The sequence below is a fragment of the Narcine bancroftii genome, chromosome 4 (assembly GCF_036971445.1).
Source record: "Narcine bancroftii isolate sNarBan1 chromosome 4, sNarBan1.hap1, whole genome shotgun sequence".
Taxonomy (NCBI): domain Eukaryota; kingdom Metazoa; phylum Chordata; class Chondrichthyes; order Torpediniformes; family Narcinidae; genus Narcine; species Narcine bancroftii.
This window is the reverse complement of record NC_091472.1, coordinates 220,540,978-220,566,773: the sequence shown is the minus strand read 5'-3', so window position 1 is coordinate 220,566,773 and position 25,796 is coordinate 220,540,978. Positions and strand designations below refer to the sequence as shown.

The window sequence follows — 25,796 nt, the reverse complement described above, 5'->3', positions numbered from 1 at the left end:
TTGGAAACCACTGAATTTCTTTAGCAAGCACCTAAGGCCACAAGGACTCAAGTACAGTGCATTTGATCAAGAATTGTTGGCACTGTACCTAGCTATCAGATATTTCAGATACTTTTTAAGAAGGCAGGCATTCCACAGCTTTTACGGACCACAAACCGCTTACATTTGCATTCACTAAAGTATCAAATCCATGGTCGACTCGTCAACAGAGACATTTATCATATATTTCTGAGTTCACGACAGCCATAGTGCACATCTCAGAAAAAGCCAACATAGTGGCAGATGTGCTATCTTGCCCAGCCATACACAATCCCTTCAGACCTTAACCCAAGAAGTGGACTAAGTTGCGCTCGTGAAAGCGCAACAGGCAGATGAAGAAATTCCGCATTACGGAACAGGAGCCTCGAACCTGCAGCTGGAAGAAATTCCAGTAGGCCCGGGGGAGCTCAAACTCCTGTGTGACGTATCTACAGGTCGACCTCACCCAATTGTTTTGGTGGCCTGGAGGCAGCAAGTATTTGACACGGTACACGGGTGGGAACATCCGTCGATCAGAATGACTGTCTGGATGGTAGCCAACAGATTTGTGTGGCATGGCCTTCAAAAACAGGTCAGCAATTGAGTGAAGACATTCCAGACATCCAAAGTCCTGCAAGACACGAAAGCCCCACTACAATATTTTGAGCCAATAGTCATCCTGCTGGAGTCATGTGGCTCCAGTTTTCTTCTCACTGTAGTGGATTGGGCCACACAGTGGTCAGAGGTGGTTCCACTGGCAGACATGACTACCGACACCTGCACCAGGGCCCTTATTTCCATCTGGATAGCATGTTTCAGTTTGCCAGCACACATCACGTCCGTCAGGGGTGCCCAATCCACATTAAGCCTGTGGTCAGCAATGACCACCCTGCTTGGAACCAAGTTGCAATACACAATTGCATACCACCCATAATCCAACTGACTAGTAGAAAGGTTCCATAGGCATTTGAAATCGGCCCTTATGGCACATCTGCAGGGACCCAACTGGGTTGACAAATTACCGTGGGTACTCTTGGCCATACAAACAGCAACCAAGGATGATTATAGGTGCCTCGTTGGCAGAGCTGGTCTAAGGCGTTCCCCTGATGGTTCCAGGAGAATTTGTATCAGACTCACGAGGATGGGAGGAGACACCCATAGTGGTCCTAAACAAGCTCTGCGAGAAGATCGGTTCTTTAGTGCCCATACTGACATCTCAACACAGTCAGGCCCAGTCCTGTATACCCCAGAATTTGCAGGACTGCAAGTATGTTTTCGTACTGAAAGGAGCATACTAAGCACCATTCCTGCATCTGTATGAGGGTTCCTTCGAGGTAATAAGTTGCAATGGTTCGACGAACATTTTGGACATCAGAAGTAAAGAGGAAGCTTTTGCAATTGACCGCCTCAAACCTGCCCATCTGGATTGGCCAGTCGTGGTTCAGGCACCTCGATGGAGAGGAAGGCCACCCAAACAAAAAAAAATACAGACTTTGGGGGTCTTCAGAGGGATTGCCAGTTCTTTGGGGGGGGGGGGGCAGGGGGTCATGTGGCGACCCACTTAACAGCAAGCAAACCGGCTCCCAAAATGGCGGACATGCTGTGAAAAATACAGGAAATGGACCTGCATCAAACACAGGTTTTTATTTGAGCTGAATACATCACTGATGATGTCACTTCCTGTCCATGTGACAGGAGCAGTGATGTATATAAACCCAGCATGCAAGTTTGGAGGTGTCAGTCTTGCATAGGCTCCACAGTGTGTATACATTGACTTCTCTGTGTATACATCAACTTGGCATGTACAGCGATTCCACAATGTGTACATTGACATCTATAGTTACTCAGTATAGAATACTTCACCATAATGGATTATTTTTTTTAAACCTTTATACCAATGTAATGACACCACTTATTAATTTCATATAAATTTAATTAAATATTTTTTAAAAAAGGAACCTCCATGGATCATGTACATTTTGATACATTTCCTGATGACATAAAAGGTGATCAGAGTATACATTGGCATCGTATTTCAATAAATTTTCCCCCTAATCTATTCTCCCAATGTTCCCATCAATTCCCCACAGATTCTACTTTTCAAGAACAAGTTGGCCAATTAATGTTGTCTTTAGACGAAACCTATGCCATTACTGGGAAAACATGCAAACTCCCAAAGACAGCACTCAAGGTCAGGATTAAACCTGGATGGCTAAAACTGTGAGACAGCAGCTCGACAGGCTGCACAACCTGTGTCATGACAGTGCATTATACCATCTTGACAATCTTCTGAAGAATGCTATGTTACTGACTAGGTACATATTTCTGCCTAGTACACATTATGGACATGTTAGCCCATCTTCAATGTACTGCTCGAGAGGTCTGTGGCTTTGCTTGACACTTAGGGCCTACACTATACTTCAATTGAAGATCCTTGAGAAAGTGTTAATTCCCACCTCCTCCCAAATCAAACTTGGTGAAGGCTTTCAACAGCCGACAATGAGACCTGGGATCCAGTTCTGGATTCAGCAGAATCTATCACAATGAGTGGCTCAGTTAACTGATTCCCCTTCACAGGGGACTGCACAATCGACCAATTCCTGTCCCAGCATTCAACTCAAAATGTTAGATCAGGAAACGGCATTTCCTTTGCATCTTGGCAACCAGTTTTAAAAAAATGGGTTGGGTCTCAGCCTGAAAACCGAAGTATGGTCCGTTTTTCAACAGCTGACTACAGAACTGTGCTAAATGAGAAACAGAGGAAAGTAGCCTTCAACATTGCAGCACTCAAGTCTGCTAAATATAGACAGGCCAAGAACTATTGCTGCTCTTAAAGGCCACAATTTGATTTTATAAATCAGCAATGTTTCCTCAGAATCCTCTTCTTGTAGAAGTGCTAGGCTCACACCTATACATATGTACCAATACATATGTGCCACTTCTTTCCCTCTCAGACTGTGTGTGACTGTCACATTCTGCCTTGTGCTTAGAGCTCTTCCATCTGTTTAATTCCTCCCTCTTTCCATAACTTTAAATCATTCCCATACCAAAGGTAAATGGGCAAGAATGAATAATTATGGTAAGAGGCAGGGAGCAGGCAGCACACAATCCCAGATAAAGGACAACACAGTTACAGAATGCCCTAAACATCTGTAGATTTGGCACTGCTTGATACAGATACAAAATGCAAGGCAAAAAAATTGTTAAGGAACTGAATAGCGGAATGGGGCCATGTACTTTAGGTTCCACCATGCATTACTTATAATTCATTTCCCATGCTGCCATGACTGCTTTTAACCCATGCCCCTGAACTGGGTTCAGCCCAACTCCCATAAGCCTTCACTCTATTACTCAGGCAAACCACTGGTCCAAAAATAGCTATGCATTTCAAGTAACGCAATGTCGGAGTTTGCCAGGACATGACTGTGTTACCAAGAATACAGATCACCCTGCTCAGACACAGCTACAGGGCTCTCCATCATGTTTGGGACAAAAAACTTTTTTTTCCTGTGCTCCAGTTTTAAATTTGTAATCAAAGAGTTCACATGTGACTAAAGTGCACATTCCAGATTTTATTCAAGGTTATTTATATACATTTTAGTTTGACCATAAAGAAATTACAGCACTTTTTTTATACATAGTCCCCTCATTTCAGGGCATCAGATTGTTTGGGTCATTTGGCTTCACAGGTGCTTGTGAGTACTCAGGTATGTTTAATTGCTTCATTGGTATAGGTATAAAAGAGCTAGGCTTACTTCTAAACTTTTGATCACCTTTGGAGTCTGTAGTTGCCATTTTTCAACATGAGGACCAGAGTTGTGCCAATGAAAGTCAAGGAAGCCATAATGAGGCTGACAAACAAGAACGAAACAGTAAGAGACATCACCCAAACCTTAGGATTATCAAAATCAATAGTTTGGAACATCATTAAGACGACTCCACTGCTGATGTCAGAAGAATTCTCATCATAATAAAGAAAAATCCTCCAAGGTATGTTCCACAGATCAGAAACACTCTTCAGGAGGTAGGTGTGGAGATGTCAATGACTACGGTCTCCAAAAGACTTTATGAACAGAAGTACAAAGGCTAAACTGCAAGCTGCAAACCACGGCAAAGGTGGTATTCTTTGGATCTTGGAGCAGTTCCTTTCCTGTCTACACTTTGGTCTTGCTATCACTTAAATACAGGTTCATCTTGGTTTATATGTCCACAAGACATTTTTGCAGAATTCTGTAGGCTATTTTAAATACTTCTTGGCAAACTGTAAGCCAACTGTGGCTCAAGTAATGGGCTTCTGATCCAGAGCACCGCATCTGAGATGAATCTCTTGATGAATGCCTATTCTTTATCCTCTCTGATTAGCCCGAGACTAGTGGAACCAATGGGCTAATCAGCTGGTATCCCTCTTACAAGGTCATTTTGGACTGGATGGTCTGAGCATTACAGAGAGTAGAATTTTCAAAAATACAAATCAAACAAGCAAACACTTCACTCAACCCTGACATTTCCACTCCATCCACGTGACATACTGATGCAAATTGAATCAAAGAGAGAACATTTTACACTCTGGTATTCAACTCAAACTGTCAAACTGAAATACATCTCTCCCGTAACCCTCCACTGTTTTCAGACGAACATCTTTCTCCAAAAGCTAACAGAATCTGTGTGAACTATATGGCATAATTTTTAAACAGATTATTTCTACAGTTAAGTCAAGGAACATCATGAGAAAGGTTTGATTAATGTAGACAATGAAATCCATCCAGCACATGGCAGCCCAGTGGATTGGCACCCTATTAATCAACTAAAATTATCAATCCTCTCCACCAACAATGCACAGCGGTTACAGAGAGTTCAATCAACAAACTGCAGTGCACTTACTTCCTCAGGCTATCTGGACTACATTTCCCAAATACACAATCTCTTTCACCAATCCTGACAAAAGGAGCTTTTGGTGAGGGTATTCCATGTCACATACCATCTGGACTTTGAATTACAACACTGTCTCTTTGCCATTGCTGGGTCTAATCCCAGAACTCCTTCCCCATCAGCATGGTGGGAGTATCCTCACCAAAAGGACTGTAGCTGTTCAATGTGCAGTTCACTACCCACTTCATGGATACTTAGGACGGGTGATAAATGCTGGTCGTCAATAAAAACCTATTTAAATGAATTAAAAAAAAAATTCTAACAATAAAATAGCACTTTAAAATCATACTGCCAATCTTAGAGACATCTGAGTAGACTGCAGAAAATTATTTTAATATACAAAGCATTAAATAAAATTGAACATTGGGAAAGTCTTTTTTTTTGTGAAATTTAAAATAATTATTTTATTAAGTCATTTTGATTGTACTCAAATAGTACCAGTATAAAGATCCCTTGATTTTTTTTTATTCATTTGATCATATTGTCATTGATTTGGCTACCATTTATCACAAATTCAAAAAGTCCTTGAAAGCAGTAGCAAACTGCCTTCTTGAACTACTCAAAATCTCCTTGATGGCCTGCTGCAATGCAAAGATTTCCAAAACTGGTCAACTCCTCCTGGCCATACAGATAATGTGTGGGTCAGCTCCGTGTCCATCACATTTTTAAATTATTGAAGGAGTGAAGTAACCAATGATGCCAAGTGTGCAACATGTACAATTCAGCAATCTTTGCATGGGCCATGACAAAATGAAGCAGATCTAGCAAAAACAAACCTACTGCAGTACAATCAGGTTTTCCACCATTACATCAGCCAGAAATCCTACTCCTCCCTACCTCACTCCTCCCCCAAGCAGAGTACAACTTAACTCCACCATAAAATTCCAGGCCAAGTCAAGCTCCAAACTGATCAAAAACAAATCATGGTCCCCAGGTACTTTCCCCACTCACGCCCAACTTCCTACCCCAGAAAACTCCCTACCAGCACCAGCAGAAGGATGGCGAGCTCATGAAATTAAGTGTGGGAGAAACTATGAAATGTGGATGAACAACAGAAAAGCAAAAAAAATAAAGTACAAGGCAGACGATGGGGGAGAGGAAGAGGAAGGGGGGGGGCCAAAGCAGACAGGTTGGGTGGGGGGATGGGCAAGGCGGGGGACAAAAGAGAGAGAGAGAAACAGCAGGGAGAGAAAAAGGGTGTGCGATAGAGTGACAGAGAAAGAAAGCTTGCAAAAGTGAGAAGCAGAAAAATGCAAAGCAGAGAGATGGCAAGAGCAGAAAGAAATAATGAATGAGACAACAGAAAGGCATAGAATAAAAAAAATAGATGGAATGGGATTAAGATCTGGTGTGGGGGAGGGGATAAAGTACATGGAGGGGGAAACTGGGAGGCAAAGAGACCTTGAGACACAATGTTAGATGATATTATTCCCACTGTGGTATCACAGTCATTTCCAGTGGGTTGTCCTTCTCAGGCTGTCTCGGAGAGGTCAGGCAGCTGATGTATATGGGGTGCTTGGGCTAGGCAGTACTCTGCTGGAGCTGGGGAGTGACCATTGGTTAACTTGCATCTACCACCTTCACCATCACTTCTCATCATGGATTACATTGGGAAAAAAATTAATTTGCTAATGATCTTAATCTAAACATCTAGAAAATTCTAGAGCCTTGGACTTAATCATTTTCTTCAGACAAGAATACTGCTAAAAAGATATTCTGGACATGGGGAAAAATATGCAGTGGAGGTTAGATTGTGATTGTAATTTACTGCCATTTAATCCTATGGTGGCATGGGATGGAGTCTTATGCATGTAATACTTCAAGATTTCTTTACTGTCATGTATATAATACATGCAATTTGATAACTTTTGATTGCATATGGCACACAAAGAGATGCCAATAGCTGAGCGTTCCCAACAATCAAAGAGACTCTTTAAAGAAACATGGATTCACCTGCACTCCTGTAACTGCAACAGCCGCACACCCTTCTGCCCATTCTAGTGGTGAACCAAAGCTTGTTCATTGCAGATTCTACCACCAACCCACAGCGTATGATGTCTGCTGTGACTTTTTTTTGTGCTGAGCACCCCTTCGGAGATATGCTGCGCACGATTCTATTTGTTTCGAGAGAGAAGAAATATGAGAAAAGACTGCGAGATAAATCATGCAAAGATGTGATATGCAGGTCTGAACTATTGATGAAATCAAAAAGAGAATGCTACAAATTCCTAGAAGTTCAGGCAGTACCTGTGGAGAGATAGTCCTCCAGCTATAACTTAACAATAAATTGGCCAACTCTGATACAAACAGGGAAAGTGAGTTAACTGAAATTGCTGAATTTTATGTTGTGTTCAGAGGACTATAGTATGCCAAGACTGAAGATGAGTAGTTGTTTGGATGAGCCAGGTTCAGTTGCAGGATGAGCAATTGGATTGCAAGCAGCTGATCAAACTATGTAAAAATTTTCCAAATCTACCAATGTGAGCAATATTTTTGACAGAATTACAATTGATTTTTAGTTTTGAATAATATTGCCCTGCATCATTTAGGTCACCTAAGCACAGTTCTGAGGAAGGATACATCCAAAACTTTAGTCTACATTTACATCTGCTGACTGACTGGTTATGCATTTCCAGCAGTTTATGTCTTAGTTTTGATGGTCGGCATTTACAAATACTTAAATGGTCTTGTTTCTGGCAGTGAATGTTGAGCCTATCCTTCCATGTTTTTCGTTCTGGATAAATAGGTTTATAGCAGGGACAAGACTGAATCCTCTGTCCTTTCAAACACACACATCCATAAAGGAAATGTTAAAAAGAACCTCTATTCACAAAAGTTACTTCATTGGAGAGTTGTCAATGTTCTGGTCAACACTGAGGGAGACTGGTATATGTTCTCCAATGAACTGCAACTTGCACTTTTCAATACAACTTCCACATCTTCTCAATGTCTGTCTATCCCAATTCTTAGACTAAGAATAACAGGAAGTGCAGTTACCTGTGGTTTCAAGACAGTAAGCCATTTGGCTCCTCAAGCCTGCTCTTCCATTTAATAAGATCATTATTGTAACAACTCCATACTCCTACCTATTCTCTCTTGCTTATCAAAAAAACTGCCTACCTTTGCCTTAAAACTATTCTAAAACTCCCACCCATATTTACCCAGGTCCTCTTGCCTCTTGGTCTGCACACTTTCCCTGCCCCTCTTCCTCCTCCCCTTCCTTTTTAATTTAGGTGCCTTCCTGCTTTTTTGCTCATACCTTGAAGGGTTCAGGCCTGAAACATTGGTTATACAATTTTGCTTCCTATAGGCCCTGCATGACCTGCTGAGTTTCTTCAACACTTTGTTTATTCCACAACAATCACAGCATCTGCAGACTTTCCTGTTATGCGCATCATTTTGTCACATGACAATCCATCTATTCCAGGCATGTCTAATAAAACTTCTTTGAATTTCTAATGTAGTTCAAATATGGAGGCCAGTACAATAGTGCTCCAAATGTAATATCGCTGTTGTCCTATGTAACTTAGCTTAACCTCCCTACTTTTGTGTCCCATTCCTCAACAGCAAGTAGTATTTTTCAGTATTTCCACCAGCCACAATAGGTTTTACTACCAGTCACATCTTCCCCTATCTGCTTTCCATCAGGATCAGTCTCTCTGTCTCCCTGGTTCACACATCCCTCCCCTACCCAGGCAGTTTCCCCTATAACCATTGTTGTGTTGACTTTCTCTAACCTCATTTATTAAATTCAATGCTCCTGATGTGGCCTCCTCTATATCAATGAGACCAAGAAGACCAGACGAATGCTTAGTTGAGCACCTATGCCCAGTCCACAATGGTCATCCAGAACTCTCAGCTGCAAGCCATTTCACTTGCCCATCCCATGACCACATTAAGATGTCTATTCTCAACTTTTTCCATTGCCAGGGCGAGGCCAAATGCAGACTAGAAAAACCACCTCACATTTCTCTTGAATGGTCTACTACCCATGAACACTGAATTATCCACTTTCAAATAACACAGTCCCACTCTCGTTCCTTCTGATCCACCAAGATACTCTCACACATACCCTTCTCAAACCCACCAATTTCCCACTTTTTCCCCCTTCTTCCACCTAAATCTGTCCATCACCCAGGCACACAGCCCTTTGGGACCCCAATCTCCTTCCCTCACCGTTTCCCATCCACCCGCTACCTTCCTTATTAGATTCCATAATCTGCAGTCTTTTGTAGCCCCCACTTATCGCCTCCCATCTCTGTCAGTCTCCACCCTTCCCATCTGATCCATTCCCCAATCAGCATCTCCTCTCCTAAATCTATCTATCGCTTGCCCCAGCCTTCCACCTCCCCTCTTTGTTCTGGCTTTCTCCTCTCAACTCTTCCAGTTCAGGTGAAAGCGTCAACTGTCCATTTCCCTCAAAAATGCTGCCTGACCTGCCGAATTCCTCCAACAGCACCTTTTGTGCTCCAGACTCTAGCTCTTGCATTCTTGTGTTTCCAGCAGTAGCTTTCTTAATTAATGGCTAAACCTGGATATTTGCCTAGTGCAAACCATGCACTAGATCGCTCCTTGTCTCTCAGTTCTGCAGTCTCTCTTCAATTATAAGCCTTGTTTCTGACCAAAACAGACTATTCCACGTCCATTTGCTACTTCCCTGCCTGTTCATTTAACCTATCTCAGTCGCTTCCTAATTTACTCTTCCGTGTTTTATCAGCACGTTCAGCAACTATTCCATCCACATCTTTCATGAAAATACTGAAACGTTGAGAATCCTGCACGGATCCCCGTGATACAGACATTCACAGAAAGACCAGGAGGCCACCACCAAATCAAAAAGACAATTCTAGACCAACCCAACATCTCAAGACAGATGCTCGACAGCTTTGGCAAGGCTTGCACAACATTAGATGCGACAAGGCAAATCAAGACAGTATCAGTAACTGTAATACATCCAATCAAAATAGAGGAGGAAATAATAGATCTAGCAGGGAGGTCTGTAATGATAAAGTGTCAGATATACTCAGAATTTTGGAATTTGCTCAATTTATATGCACCTAATGAGGAGGAGCAAAAGTTTATGCAGGATATTTTTTTGAAGATTATAGATACACAAGGAAATATATTGATAGGAGGGGATTTTAACCTTAATTTGGATCCAATGTTGGATAAAACTGGACAAAAGACAAGCAAAAAGAATAAAGTAGCCAAATTTGTGGTTAAATTTGAAAATGAAATGAAACTTTTGGATATATGGAGGAGGCAGCACCCAAGAGAGAAGGAATATTCATTCATATTATTCGAGTAGGCATAAAACATACTCAAGGATTGATATGTTTTTGTTGTCGGCCCATATTCAAGGGAGAGTTATGAAAACTGAGTATAAAGCTAGATTACTATCTGATCATTCATCCCTGTTATTTGCAATAGAACTGGAGGACATCCCACCAAAATCATATAGATGGAGGTTAAACTCCATGCTACTTAAAAGGCAGGAATTTAGAGTTTATTGAATGCCAAATTAAAACATATTTTGAAATAAATTTGGAATCAGTGAAAGACAAATTTATATTATGGGACGCAATGAAAGCCTTCATTAGAGGGCAGATAAGTTATGTGATTAAGATGAAACAGGACTACAATCAAGAAATAGAGAAGTTGGAAAGAGAGATAGTAAGTACAGAAAAGGAACTAGTAAAAAGGGATGAAATAACGAAAAAGAGAGAATTGGCAGACAAAAAATAAAATACGAAACATTACAAACGTACGAGGTGGAGAAGAACATAATGAAAATAAAGCAAAATTATTACGAACTGGAAGAAAAAACACATAAAATATTAGCCTAGCAACTTAAAACAGAACAAGCTAAAAGAACTGTATTGGCATCAAGGAAAAAGGACAAACAAATTACATATAATCCAATAGAGATTAATGAGAAATTTAAGGAATTTTATGAACAATTATACCAAACTGAGAATGAGGGGAAAGATGATGAAATAGAAGAGTTTTTAAGCTAAAATTGAAATGCTGAAATTGCAAGAAGAGGAACAAAGCAAACGAATAAAACCATTTGAAATAGAGGAAGTACAGGATATATTGAAAAAGCTGCCGAACCATCAAACACCTGGAGAAGATGGATTCCCAATAGAATTCTATAAAACTTTTAAAGAGTTATTAATTCCTCCTCTTCTGGAAGTAATGAAGCAGATAAAAGAAACACAAAACTTGCCAGATTCATGTAAGACAGCAACAATTACAGTAATACCAAAGACTGGGAAGGATCCATTAACACCAGCATCATATAGCCAATATCTCTACTTAACTCAGGTTATAAGATAATAGCAAAATTATTAGCAAACAGATTAGCCAATTGTGTACCAAAAATAGTAAAACAAGATCAAACTGGATTTATTAAGAAAAGACGAACAGCGGATAAAGTCTGTAAACTTATTAACCTAATTCATGCAGTTCAAGGAAATAAGATGCAGAAAAAGCCTTTGACAGAGTAGGATGGAACTATTTATTTAAAGTTTACAGAGGTTCAATCTACTAGAACAATATATTAATTGGATTAAAGCATTATATAATGGTACAATGTTTGCATATCATCAACTGAAAGCTTATTTAAAGGATAAATTGGGAAACAGATTGAGATTACCAGAAAGAAGCAGCTTTGAATAGGTGATTACAGACACAATGATAATTAAAAGATTTATAACGAACATATACATTAAGTTGCAAGATAAGGAAAATGATGAAATAAGCTATAAACCTAAAAAAAAGTGGGAAAAGGATTTAAACATAAAGATAAAAAATGAAGCATGGGAAAAGTAATGTTCTGGAACTAGGAAGAATACAATAAACACAAAGTTACGCATGATACAGTATAATTGGTTACACGCCTCAAAAGTTAAAAGAATGGGATCCAACATTATCAGATAGATGTTTTCGCTGTAAGAAGGTAATGGGAACAATAGTACATGCAATTTGGGCATGTGAGAAAGTGAAAATATTTTGGGAAGATCTAATCAGATATTAAATAAAATCACAAAAAAACAACATACCAAAAAACCCAGAAATCTTCTAAGTAACATAAGAAGTAAGAAATTAGGCCTCAAATTGGATAAAGTGCAAAGATTTATTATGACAGTCTTAGCAGTAGCAAAAAAATGTATAATGTCAACTTGGAAAATGGAAGAGAGCACGAGAATACAGCAATGGTACATGGAAATGAATAAATATATTCCATTTGAAAAAAATAACATACAATTTAAAAAAATAAAGTCGCATTATTTGAACAAATTTGGGAACCATACATGGAACATAACAGAGAGGGCTTGCCTCAAACCTCCACCCCCTAAAATGATAAGAAGGCAAAACAACTTGATTCAGTGTGTAAAAGTAGATGACACATTTTTCTTGTTTATTTTTCATTGTGTGAAGACATTGTTTCATGGTTTTATTGTATATGTTGAATATTTATTGGTTTTGGAGGGGGTTGGGAAGGGGGGAGGGAGGATAGAGGGGAAAAAAGGGAGAAAATGCCACTGTGTATATTTAATGAGAAACGTATGATCCATAGATCATGCAATAACATTGCCTGATGCACAAATGCGAACAAGACATAAACAGAAATAAACACATTTTCAAGAGCATTGTGTGGTTAAACCGGATTAATAATTGCTGGGCCTTTAGACACACAAAAGAAGATCTAGCCTACCTCCCTGGCAATCAGATTCAGAGTATCATCCTCTGCAGATAGTCGCTCTCGGTTGGCAATCCGTTTCCTGCCAGATCCTTGTGTCCCCATTTCCTGCAATATTTGCAACAGGGAAAAAAAGTTCATGTAAAAATAAAACTCCTGGTCTGCTTTTGTTTTGAATATCTCAGAAAATTGGAAAGGTGTGAGTGTAGTTCTGAATGACTAGACAGCTGCGAGGTACTAGTGGCCCTTACACATTCTACGATCAATTTAGAGATGTCACATTTGTAACCTCACCAGCTCTTCACTCTCTTATTCAGTAGAGCCAATGGCTTTCCACCAATATTCCATTCCTTCTCCCTGCCCATCTCCACCATTATCTTCCTTACCTAAAAATTGGACTTTTTTTTTATATATATACACATTTTTAAATGGTGATTTGTCCAGAAAATGTATTATGCATATGTCGATCAATGTCATAAATTGATAGGCAATCAACAGACAACTTGCCTAGGCATTTTTCATCCTGACAAACCTTTCATTTGTCTAACATTATCTATTATGTTTACTGATCTGTTTGCTACACAAATTAAAGCATTCCACTGTCACATCAGAGTTTTCCGCAGACTGCCAGTCCCATTTTACCATGCTCTGTTCTCTTTATTTGTCCACAAGCGGGACCAATAGATTGTAACATCTTTGCATTACGCACCATTTTACAAGGTGTTATTTCCTGGAGGAGTCTGTACCCATGTCTCTTACAGATACCAATAGTGCAACAGCTCATCATGGGCAAGTGTAATGTAACCCCACACATAGCAGCACACTATATCCTCCCATTACCTCCACAGCTGCCCCTTATGCTGTTGCATTGTGACTGCCATGGGCTATCCTTCAAGAGCTGACATGCCTCACAGTTGCAATAGCAAATCAGTTGCAATCTCTGCAGGAAGCTACCACTGGAAATGTACAAGTTAAGTTTTACCATGCAAAATATACCCCAAGAATAACTTAACATTGGGGTTTTCACCAAATTTCCTTAAAATCTTGCAGGTCACTTGAATGGGTGACCAACAACACCAATTTAGTGGACCAATAGCATTTTCTGCTCCCTTTGTATTTTAATGCATTCTATTCCCATCCATAATGTCTCCCAAACCCTACCAATAACATTTGATATCTTGTCTTCATCTCACTTTTTCACTGTTTGAAGGAACACTTCCTTCCTATATGAGCTCTGCTTCTTCACCTCCAATCTTGCCCTGCATCAGTACATAATCTCTTCTATACTTGCCCCAACTCACCCTGGGTGTTCACTACATTCAACAAATATTCTCCAGCAAACTTCCTTTCAGCCTTGACCTCTATCGCCTTCTCATTTTTAGCCTATTATTTTAGAACCACCTTTTTTAAAAAAAACTTCACATCTGACGTGCTTCCTGTCATTACATGATTCTTATCTACCCTCAAACCATCAGAAACAATTAAAGTGCCTTCAAGCACAAGATCATTTAAGATGTTCAACATGACAGTTATCAAACAAATGCACTCTTGGCCTAGTCCACTTGATGCACATCTCTCTTCCCCCCCTCCCACCATCTACACTCTCCTCTTCTCCCATTCTATATACTCTGTGTCCACACTACTTCTTTTTCAATTTGGTTTTATCTCTGCGCACTCTTTCCATTTAAGAAGCACCTCTCTCCATAAACTGCCCCTCCATTTGATAGTCCCTATAAACTGCAGATATTACTCCATTGCTCCACAATATGCCATATCATGTGATAGAGTTACTGCTGCTCAGTCAATAATTCCTTTCCCATTGCCCATCATTTGAAACATTGACCTGAATCTGCCCCTCCATTTGCTACAGTTTCTTTGCTCCACTCCCACTGATACTGAATGTCACTCTATTTGCTGGTCTGTTTCTACCCATTTTCTTTTGGATAGTTTTTTTTTCTCCTCCACATTTTCAAATAGAGAAAGACAGAGTATGTACCAAGAAAGAAATACATTAAATATGAAAGTAAAAATTAGCACAAAGTGATAAATTGATTGTCACCTCAACTGTGAATTCCCATCCAATCTCAGTGAACTTTCACCCTAATGCTCATCAATCATCCGCGTACCTGTTTTAAGATTAAAATACTCTGCTTAGACTGTACTTCCATTTGAGGAAGAGAGTTCCAAACACGATTAAAGTTCTAAATTGTTCCACAAGAGCAAACATCCTTTCCATATCTCTAGCAGATCCCACCTTTCCTCACTGAGCAATCTGGTTAAATATCAGGTATCAGTCTGGTAACCCTTCTCTGAACTGCTTCCAATGCATTAACATCCTTCCTTAATTAAGGAGCCTAATACTGTAAACTACTAATACGAGGACATCCAGATCTCACAAATCAGACAGCATAGGATGTCTCGAGCAAAAGAGGTTCCCGATCAAGAGGACCAGTTAACGAAGGGGCTCTATTAAACAGTGTGTTCATTTGAAATTGCCTCTCTCCTTTAACAGCCCCTCTTCATAATAAATACAGCACGTCTCTTTCTACTCCGACCTTCCATCGAAACACTCGCCCCACCACTTTTGGTACAATGTCTTCCGCCATAAGTTTCCTTCTCTGATAGCTTTCACCTGTTTCCTCTTTTCATTTGATATCGTGCCCCACTCTGCACATTCTTGCAATCTCTATCTGTCGATCTTTCCTCTCTCTCTCTAAACACTACTCTGCTTCACGAGTTGCAGTGACTCCATCTGCACGTTGCACCCCAAACATCTGACATTCTCTTTTCACAAAACACCTTTGATAATGGCCTTAATTCGACCCACTCTATCTCTCCCTCGCCACTTGGTGATATTGGGTCAATATCTTGCCCACCACTCTGCTCTTCTGTACTTGATATGCTTTGCCTCCTGCATTCAACATGCCTTTGCCTCTCTCCACTTGAGACACATCCCCCTCCACGTTCTGCCCGACTCCATTTGATGCAACGTCTCTGAATGTATTCTGCCTTCTTTCAGGCAAGTCTCTCCTGTCTCTCTCGTTGGGCTCCTCCATTTCAAACAGACTCTCTCAGCACACACTCTCTTCCTCTCCAGTGTACCTCTGTCTGTCTCTCTCCCTATTGCCCGTCTCGGAAGGCTGGCTCCTTCCAGCCGTGGTTCACCAGCCAGTGGTCGTTTCCCCGGTCTGATAGCTGTCACACGGACACCCCTGAGAGCTCGGCCCCAGTTCCGGATGAAGTCCTGACTGCTGTTTGCAACATATTCCGGGGTCGGCCTCGCTGCTTAAAGGCGTCGTCCCTTCAGCACAATAAATGTCGGCGACCGGCAAAAATTCTAAATTTGACTGCCGACCATTAAACAAACACCCTCTCAATCAATTAGATATTTCAGACATAGTTACTAAATCTCCTGAGACTGTGAATCCAGGTCCCAAATATAATTAGCCAGTCCCCATCTATACTAAACGCATATATTATTCTAGTCCATAAATGTATTCAATGTACCAAACCATCTCAAAATCATTCTCTATATGTTGCAAATGAAGTCATATTAAAGAAACCCACCACAATATTCAGTATCCAAACATTAAACAAATGTGTTTATGATATGTCTCAATGACTTGGATGAAAAAAATAGGTGGATGGGTTAATAAGTTTGCAGAGAGTGAGATATTTGCACTATCCACCACACCTCCAAGTTATGGATACTGCAGAAGGCTAACAAAAAATAGAACAGGATATAGATCATTTACAGATATGAGCAGTCAAATGTAAGGACAAGGTATACTGTTAATGGAAGGATTCTTCGGAGTATTGAGGTATAGAGGGCTCTGCAGGCCAGACCTAAGATAGGCCAATAAGAAATCTTATGGTTTGGTTGCCTTCATTGGCCAGGACGAGAGTATAAAAGGAAGTTATGTTGCAGCTCTATAAAACGTCAGTTAGGCTTCATTTTGGACTATTGTGTACAGTTCTGCTTGCCTGACCACAGGAAGGATCTGGAGGCTTTGAAAATAGCTACCAGGACGCTGCCTAGATTAAGAGGTATGTGAACAATCTTAGGCGGTTTTCTCTGGAGTGCAGATGCTGAAGATAAACTTGATAGTTTACAAAATTATGAGAAGTCAAAATCTTCCCAGGATAAAATGTAAACTGGAAACGTGTTCAAAGTAAAGGCACGTTCCTGTGGTGGGGTGGGCGGGCTGTTTAAATGTCTGGAACTGGCCGCAGGAGGAGTGGTAGAAAGTTAAAATAGTGGCATTTAAGAGGATTCTAGATGTGCTTATGAATTGGCATGAAATATAGGGATATGTGTCACGTACAAGCAGCAGATTTTTCATTTAATTTGTGCATCATGTTCAGCACAGACATTGTTCCATTAAAATATCCAGATTAATGTAAATCAAAGTAAGCCAGGCCACCTTTTACTAACATTACTCATTTCCAATATAATTTTGAGATTAACTGATTAGCATATTTGCATGGCACCATAGGATTTTGGTGAGATTTTAAGTGAATATTTTTCATCATTCTTTTCTGAAGAGAAGTCAAAGAATTGGAGAAAATAATTTGCAATTAATACCAGGAATGAGGTATTGGCAGCCTATTAAAGCAGACAAGTCCTCAGGGCCTGAAGGAGTGCATCCTTGCACTTTGTGGAAAACTAGGGAAGAAATTCCTGAGATATTTATGGCATCTTTAGCCTCGGGTGAAGTGCCTGAAGACTGTAAGATGGCTAATGTTGTGCTGTTATTTAAAAGGGCAATGAAAACAGGCTGGTGTGCTTGAAAATGACTGAAGGGGATTCTGAGGGACAGGATCTACAGCATTTGGATAGGCAGGGATTGACAGAGGTAGTTAGCATGGCTTTGTGCATAGAAGATCATGTTTCATGATAGAGTTTTTGAAGAGGTGACCCAGAGGACTAATGAGGGCATGGCAGTAGACATTATAGACTTTATCGTGGCTATTGACAATGTTCCACATTGCAGGTTAGTCTGGAAGATTAGATCTCTTGAAACCCAAGAGGAGTTAGTTCATTGGATTCAAAATTAGCTTAATGGAAGGAGTCAGAGGGTAGTAGTGGACAGATGATGTTCTGATTGGAGGCCTGTGACCAGTGGTCCACTTCAAGAATCAATGCAGAGTCCACTGTTGTTTGTTAATTAAATTAATGATTTGGATGGCACAGCAGTTAACTAGATTAGAACATTTGTAGATGACACCAAAATCAGTGGTGTGGTGGATATCTAAGTTTACACCATGATTTTGATCAGTTGGGAAGATGGGCCAATAACAGCAAATGAAATTTAGCTCTGACAAATGAGAAATGTTGCACTTTGGTAAGTCAAGCCATGGTAGGGCCCAGGGGAGTATTGCAGAACATGGTACAAATACATAGTTCCTAGAATGTGGCAATTCAGGCAGACATGGTAGTGAAAAGTACCAAAGTCAGAATATTGTGATTCAGCTGCAGAAGGCATTGGTGAGACCACACTTAGAGTACTGTGGCCACCTCACAATAAATTTGAAATGATACAAAGGAGGTCCCTAGGATTATGTTCAAGTTATGTTAGGTAGGCTGGGTCTTAATTCCATAGATGCAGGAGCCTTAGGATGAACTTGTAGATGTTTATAAAAACATGGGGAGCATAGATAAAGTGAATGGCCACAGTCTTTTTTTCCCCAGGTGAGATTATTCTAGCAGGGACTTGAGCAACTTTTTCTCTCAGATGGAGGTGTAGTGTCTGCTAACAGCAGCGCTGCTGAAATGAAATACATCCCCACACCCATACACACGGGTGAACTAGTAACTGACTTGTTTAAATTTAACATGCTGCTTTAAGGGTACAAGCCACTGTCTGGAACGCATTGGTCTGTGGGAGTGATGTCAACGCGTTGTGGAGTCACTGCCTGTTCGCATTGCGTGTAGCCAAACGTGGGCTTCTCCTGAGAAGAGGGGGCCTGCACCATCTTGCGCCAACTGACAGGAGCGGTGATTTGGCCAATCTAACCACATGATCACTCAGCCCGCTACACTGGTTCATTTCTGGGACAGGCTGCCAGAGGAAACTGATGAGGTGGGTGCAATTTTGACATTCAAAAGACAATTGTACAGATATATGAATAGGAAAGGCTTAGAAGGATATGGACCAAATGCAAGCAAATGGAACCAGCTCAGAACACCAACATGGTCAGCAAAGTTTCTTTTGATGCCTCTGTGAGAACACTCAAGGAGCGCTTCCTCAGTGTTGGAGCCCTTTTCAACATTTAAAATATCTCCACTCTAAATAAGTCCTGCTAGAGTCCAGTCTGTCCACCTTCTTCTATTTGGTTGCCTTCCATAACTTTACATCAACGCATGCACATCACCCCTTGATATCCTATGCATCACTATTAATGTGCCAACCTGATGCTCCCATCATCAATTACATAGATCAAGAACTGCTAACTGGAGGGAAAAAAAACATTCGCTGGAGGAATGCAGCATGTTGAGCAGCCTCAGTGAGAAGAAAAGAATGGTCAACATTTTGGGTCAGAAACCTTCATCAAGACTACATGGCTGTGGAAGGCTTCTGATCGAAACATCAACCATTCTTCTTCCACTGATGCTGCTCAATCTGCTGAGTTCCTCCAACAGGATTGTTCTATGTCCCTTGTTCCCTCCGGTGTACCAGATCCCTTTGTATATCAAGCCCATCAGTATACTTTGTCATGTGCCATTGTAGCACAAATCCCCTGCCATCCTGAGAATTGTACCTGTTCCCTGCCTCTCCTGTGCATGTCCCTCTTGCACCCCCTTCTCCCCTGCATAATCTATCTCACCTCTCCATCTGAGCTGTATGTGCACTTTTGCATGCTTTCTCCTGCACCTGTACCCTGCTTAGAATCAACTTTGTGTACCAGTCTTCTATTCATCCTCCAGGAAACTATCTCCAAGCACTTCTGAATGCCCTCTCCTGTGTACACATCTATACCAGATCATTGCAAGTTGTGTTTGATGATAAACCTCCTCTTTTGATGGTCCATCTCTTTTGATATGTGCAGAAAAATGCTGTTAAATACTTGCCAGAAAAAACTGGGATTCCTCTTGCAATGCAAGTACCTATTCAATCACATAATGCCATTTCCCCTAACCCTTCACATGTTTAATTTATGATAAAGCCAAATTGAATTTAGCTGGAACTCATTAATATCTCATAAAGAGGTTAATTGCTCTGGTAAGCATTCTCCCATTCAGACTAATTAAACTCCTGACCACTATGCGCAGGTTAATGGCATTCAAATGTAGGTGTGTTGGAGTTTGCTTGTGGCTGTAATCAAAGATCACAATTTGGACATGAGATGGATGTGGAATTGAAAGTAAGGGCATAGCAAGTTCCCAACATATTCTACAGGAACATTAGGAGTAAACGGGTGGTTAGGGAAAGAATTGGTTCCCCTAAAGATAGGCTTGGCATCTTTGTGTGGCACTGCAGGAGACAGATGAGATTTTAAATGAATATTTCTCATCACTCTTTAATGTGGAGAAGATCATGGAAGTTAAAGAACTGGAGGAAATAATTTGTGATGTTCTGGACCATATAAGTAATACCAGGAAGGAGGTAAAGACAGACTTAGAGCATATTAAGTAGACAAATCCCATGGGCCTGAAGGAGTGCATCTTACACTTTATGGAAAGCTAGGGAATAAATTGCTGAGATATTTACATCATCTTTAGCCTTGGGTGAAATGCTAGAAGACTGGATAATGTGCCTGTACTGAGGTTGCTATGACTACAGCTCAGTTAAAGCCCTCAGACAGTAGCTTGAATCTGCAGAAGAAGGGCACATACACCAGTAGAGTGTATTCAACACTGAGTTAGTTTATTCAGTGACTGCTCTGCCTTCTATAGTCAGCTTGGCTGCATCACCACTAGGGCGTGGCTTGAGCAGGCCAGCTTCCAATTGTTTACCTTGGATGCCAGGGCCCTGGTTGGGCCCCCTGCAATCCACCAGTGGTGATTGGCCAGTTTCACCACTCTGGCAGCAGCTCATGGAAATGGGTGTTTCCGCCCGCACGATGCTTTGCCAGTTGCCGCATTTGACGGCCATTTCCTGTGTTGGCCCGAGGCACAGGCCATGGGCTCCTACATGCCATTATTTAAAAAGGGCAATGAGAATAGGCTGGTGTGCTTGAAAATGGCTGAAGGGGATTCTGAGGGACAGGATCTACCAGCATTTGGATAGGCAAGGACTGACAGAGGTAGTCAGCATGGCTTTGTGAGTAGGAGATCATGTTTCATGAATCTGATAGAGTTTTTGGAGGTGAGCCAGAGAATTGATGAGGGCAGGACAGTAGACATTACACACATACAGAAGGTGCTGCATGATAGGCTAGTCTGGAAGGTTGGATCACAAGAGAACTAAGATGTGCTGGCCAACTAACTGGCTTGTAAGAAAAAAATAAGAGGGTAATAGTGGAGGGTTGCTTTTCTGATTGGAGGTCTGTGATTGGTGTCCCACAGGGGTTGGTGCTGGGTTCACTATTGTTATCTATATTAATTATTTGGATGACAATGTAGTTAACACAGTTAATAAATTTTCAGATGACTCCAAATATGTATATTGTTTAAATTTAATGATACAGCACAGTGGAATAGCAAACTGGTGGTATGATGAACAGTGAGGAACAATTTCTAAGTATAAACAGGATATAGATAAGCTGGGAAACTAGACCAAGGAACGATAAATGGAATGTAACCCTGATAAGTGTGAGGAGTTGCACTTTGGTAAGTCAAAGCAGGGTAAATATAAGAGCCCTGGCAGTGGCGTCAGTAGGGAGGTGTGGACCCCACTGTGTGACACCATCAGAGGGGGTGGCACCAAAATCACTATCTATAAAATTTTTGTGCAGTGTTTCAGCAGAAATGTCTTTTTTTAGATATTAAAATATCCATGTAGTTGGTTATAAGAATAAAAATGTGTTTTGTAAGTCCAGCTTGCATTTATCAATATACCTAAAAGGCTAAAATTTGATGCTGTTTACCTTTAGAACCTTCTAATGCACTTTGGTCAGAGCTGTCATTATTACCCAATTACAATGGGATGCTTCAAATCATGTGGTTTCATCGGCACATGCTACAAGCACACACTGTTGTTTTTGTTGATGCTGTGCATAGGATATTGTAATTTAAAGGTGTAATTTTAATTTTGCTAGTTGTTGATCTCACTAAACTGGTTCCTCCATCAGGCTTGGCACCCTGCAGGGCTAGGCACCCTGCAGGATGAAAAACAAGACTTCTCAAAGAATGGCAAAGTCTCTTGTAGGATCAATGGCCATCTAGCAAGCATGCCGCGAAGGGCAGAAAGGGCAATCCTTGCATTGAAGTTTGGTCTGGCCACTCACTGCAAAAGAACTTCTCCCAGCCATCTTGGACCTCACCATGCCGCTGGATCTGGGAGGGGATGTCGAGAGAGTGGGTCTGAACCTGTGCAATCCCAACTCACCTAAATCCATTCACGCACATGCTGTTCCCTTCTGAGGAGTGGGAAATTCTCATTATCAAACCCCACAAACTGACTGAAAGGAACCATCATCATCCTATGGGACTGATAGCCAGAAGAAAAAAATTGCCATTACATTCAGTGATAGACAGGAATCACAATGTATAAGTAATATTAAATACAAAAAACATTACTATAGATTCTTTATAGTATGGTACTGGAGGAGGTCCATGGGGTGGGGTGACACCATGAGTTATGCACTCAGTGTACCAACCCTAGTGATGCCACTGAGCCCTGGAGAGTGTTGTAGGAGAGGCCTAAGAGTACAGGTGCATAGCTCTGTGAAAGTGGCATCGAAGGTAAACAGGATGGTGATGAAGGCATTTGCCACTCATTAGGTGGGATATTGAGTGTAAAAGTTGAGGGATTATGAATCGACTTTATAAATCGTTGGTTAGATCACACTTGGAATACTGTGTGCAGTTCTGGTTGCCCAGCAAAAAGATGGATGTCATTAAGTTGGAAAGGGTTCTGAAGAGATGAACCAGGGTGTTACATGGATTTGAGAGCTTGAATCATAAGCGAGAGGCTAGGTCTTTATTTACTGGAGCACAAGAGAACAAGGGGTTACCTTACAAAGGTTTATGAAATCATTGAGTGGCATGGATAAAGAGCATGCTCACTGTCTTTTTCCACAGTGTCAATTTATTCTAGAACTGGAGGGCATAGCTTAAGGCATGGGGAAATTTAAGAGGGATCTTAACAGCAATTTTTTTCATAGCTGCAATGAACTGTTGGTGAAAGCTCTTTAGAGGCAGGTATAATTACGTATGTTCAAGATATGGGATGGGAAGGAACGAGCCAAATGCAGGCAAATGGGACTAGTCCAGAATGCCATCTTGTTCAGCAGTGATGAGTTAAGCTGAAATAAATGTTGTGTTCTTTATAGCTCCATGACTCTAATTCTCTACCAGTACCAATGTGCAAATTCATCTGACTTAATCGCATCAGCATTGACTTAAAAAAAAATACAAATAACCCTGTGGCAAGCTGTATTATATACAGTCCATCCCATTCACCACTGTTTCTTCATTTACTCTCACATTCTGATGTTAAGATTTTGGTGTATCTACATTTTATGTGTGAACGTTACACAGGGTGATCTACTGATGGTGAATGGGGAAAGATGAGGCCATTGCTGATGTTCATGCTTAGCAATAGATTCAAGCTCTTCTTGTGGACCTGAATTGGAGATTGGGATGCAAACATCTGATTAAATTGTACAAATCAAGAGAAAGTAGTACCCCCATGTTTTCAGATCCCAGCTTAAGAATTCTTGGACAAAGATTGTATTAAATTCTTCAGCCACTTCTGTTCTCTGGGGCAGAGAATGTCAGTTTCATGAACATCTAAGAGAAGAAATTTGTTGTTATCTCCATTGTTGTTTCCATTATTTCAGATTCCCTCATAAGGAGAAAGCCTCAGGGCATTACTCCATAATCTTAGATTTCAATAAAATCCACTCTCATTCAAGTTCATTATCTGACTGTGCATCTTCAGACAGACAAAACAGCGTTTCTCTAGACCATGATACACACACATAAATACAGCACATAATAATCACATATATACATAAAAATATAATATAAAATAAATATCTATAAATATTTCATAATGATGTACATGTTTCATTTATAAGAAACACAAGGTTACAGGACATCGTTCATCAATCTCAGTCTGTGGGAAGGAGTTATTTCCCAGCCTGGTAGTCCTGATTTTTGATGCTCCAATTCCTCCTTTCTGATGATACAATAGTAGGTCAAAGATCCTGTGTGCTGAATAGAAAGGGTTTTTGATAATTCTTTGAGCCTAATTTAAGCAATGCCCCAGGTAAATGTCGTCAATAGAGGAAAGAGTGGTGTCAATAATCTTTTCAGCTGTTTTAATAATCTTACAGTCTAATGCTTTGCAGCCACTGAACCACACAATGATGCAGCCAGACAGGACACACTCATTTGTGCTCCTGTAAAATGTTGTCAAGATTGGGATGATAGTCTTTCCCTTCTCAACCTCCTTAGCATTCTATCAAATCGCAAATTATTAGGCACAACCTGGTCAAACTTTCTCCATAAGCCAACCCCTTCATGCGAAGAATCAAGCTAGGAAAGTTTCTCTGCATTGTCTTCTGCAAGCACATTCCTCTTTTTTTTAAAAAGTGAAATGCTCCATTTGAGATCTTTTTAAATAACTGAATAATTGTAAAAATACTTTCAACTTTTATACTCCATCCCAGTTGCAATGAAGGTTTTCCCCCATTTTAGATATTTGCTGTACCTATATACTGTGTTCTACATACGAAGATCCCTCCACAACTTTGCATTCTGCTATCTCCATTCATAAAATACTTTGATTTTCTGTTCCTCCTATTAAATATTCTGGTGTAGCAGCTGCTAATGGCAGCACTACTGAAATGAAGTACGTCCACACAACACGAAGGTGAACAGTAACTGACTTTATTTGAATCTCTCGTGTTGCTTTTAGGGGACGATCCACTTCCTGTCTGGGATGCGCTGGTCTAAAGGAGTGACGTCAGCACGTTGCGGAGTCACTGCGTGCCCCAACGATGTGCAACCAGGAAGTGACGACATCTCCCAGGCAACACATATTGCCAAACGCGGGCTTCTCCTGAGAAGGGAAGGGGGGCCTGTGCCATCTTGTACCAACTGACTGACACAGTGATTTGGCCCATCTAACTGTGCAGTTGCTTGGTTCACTACACCACCCCAGAATTGCTGCCACCCTTTGAATAAGTCACAGTACTGTCTTTAGGCAGGTGGCTTCTGTATCTGACCTGGGGAGCCAGGACAGGCTGGCCTGAGTCTAAATGCACTGTCTTGAGGAGGTCAATGGTAAACATGTCCTGCTGCCCACCAATGTTCAGGGTGAAAATGATACTGTCACGCTGTAACACCTTGAATGGGCCTTCACTGCGGCATTGCAGGGGTGTCCCTTGCTTGTCCTCTGCGAACGAAAGCGATGTTGGTGGACTGTAGATAGGCAGGAATGTGGCAGGGTGGAGATCTGTGTCGGGAAGGTGGTGGAAGTTTGACTTACCCATCTGTTTCCTCAAGTGCTGGAGGACGTCTAAGGGTTGTGGGCCAGGAGGGTTGAAGTGAATGTCCATTGGGATGGTAAGCGGGAAGCCGTACGCTAACTCAGCGGACGACACTGGCAGGTCTTCTTTTGGTGCTGTGTGAATTCCCAACAGAACCCATGGGAGTTCGTCCATCCAATTAGGGCCTCATAGTCGAGCTTTCAGGGCTACTTTCAGATGGTGGTGAAAACGTTGGACTTGCCTGCGACATGGCAAATGTCATAGTTTACTCAGAAATGTAGGAGAGGTGTCATTGTTGCTTCACCAACCATGGGTCTGAGACCTTGCTGAGTGCATAAGTCAATGGGTTGTGGTCTGTGTAGGCAACAAAAACCCTTCCTTCTAACATGTACCGGAAATGTCGTTGTGCCAGGTACAGGGCCAACAGGTCACAGTTGCCTGAGGATGTGGTGTAACTGACTACTGCAGAGCTTGGCTAGGTTGGAGCAGAGTGAGGATGTGAACTGGGCCCCTCGGTCTGAGGTGACGTGGATCAGGATGC

General features: G+C 41.1%; 1 protein-coding gene and 1 long non-coding RNA gene across 2 annotated transcripts in view; one reads left to right on the top strand and one right to left on the bottom strand.

The window, feature by feature from the left end:
* LOC138762438 (trichohyalin-like) overlaps nucleotides 1-25,796 on the bottom strand; it is a 166,760-nt gene that overhangs the window by 140,222 nt on the left and 742 nt on the right. Inside the window, exon 2 of the mRNA XM_069936195.1 lies at nucleotides 12,668-12,760. Coding sequence (XP_069792296.1) covers nucleotides 12,668-12,760 — 93 coding nt within the window. The remainder of the gene's footprint in view (nucleotides 1-12,667; nucleotides 12,761-25,796) is intronic.
* On the top strand, nucleotides 16,644-23,796 carry LOC138761599 (uncharacterized). Its single transcript, XR_011356385.1, has 3 exons — nucleotides 16,644-16,699; nucleotides 18,502-18,735; nucleotides 21,887-23,796. It is a non-coding gene; the product is annotated as an uncharacterized lncRNA (long non-coding RNA).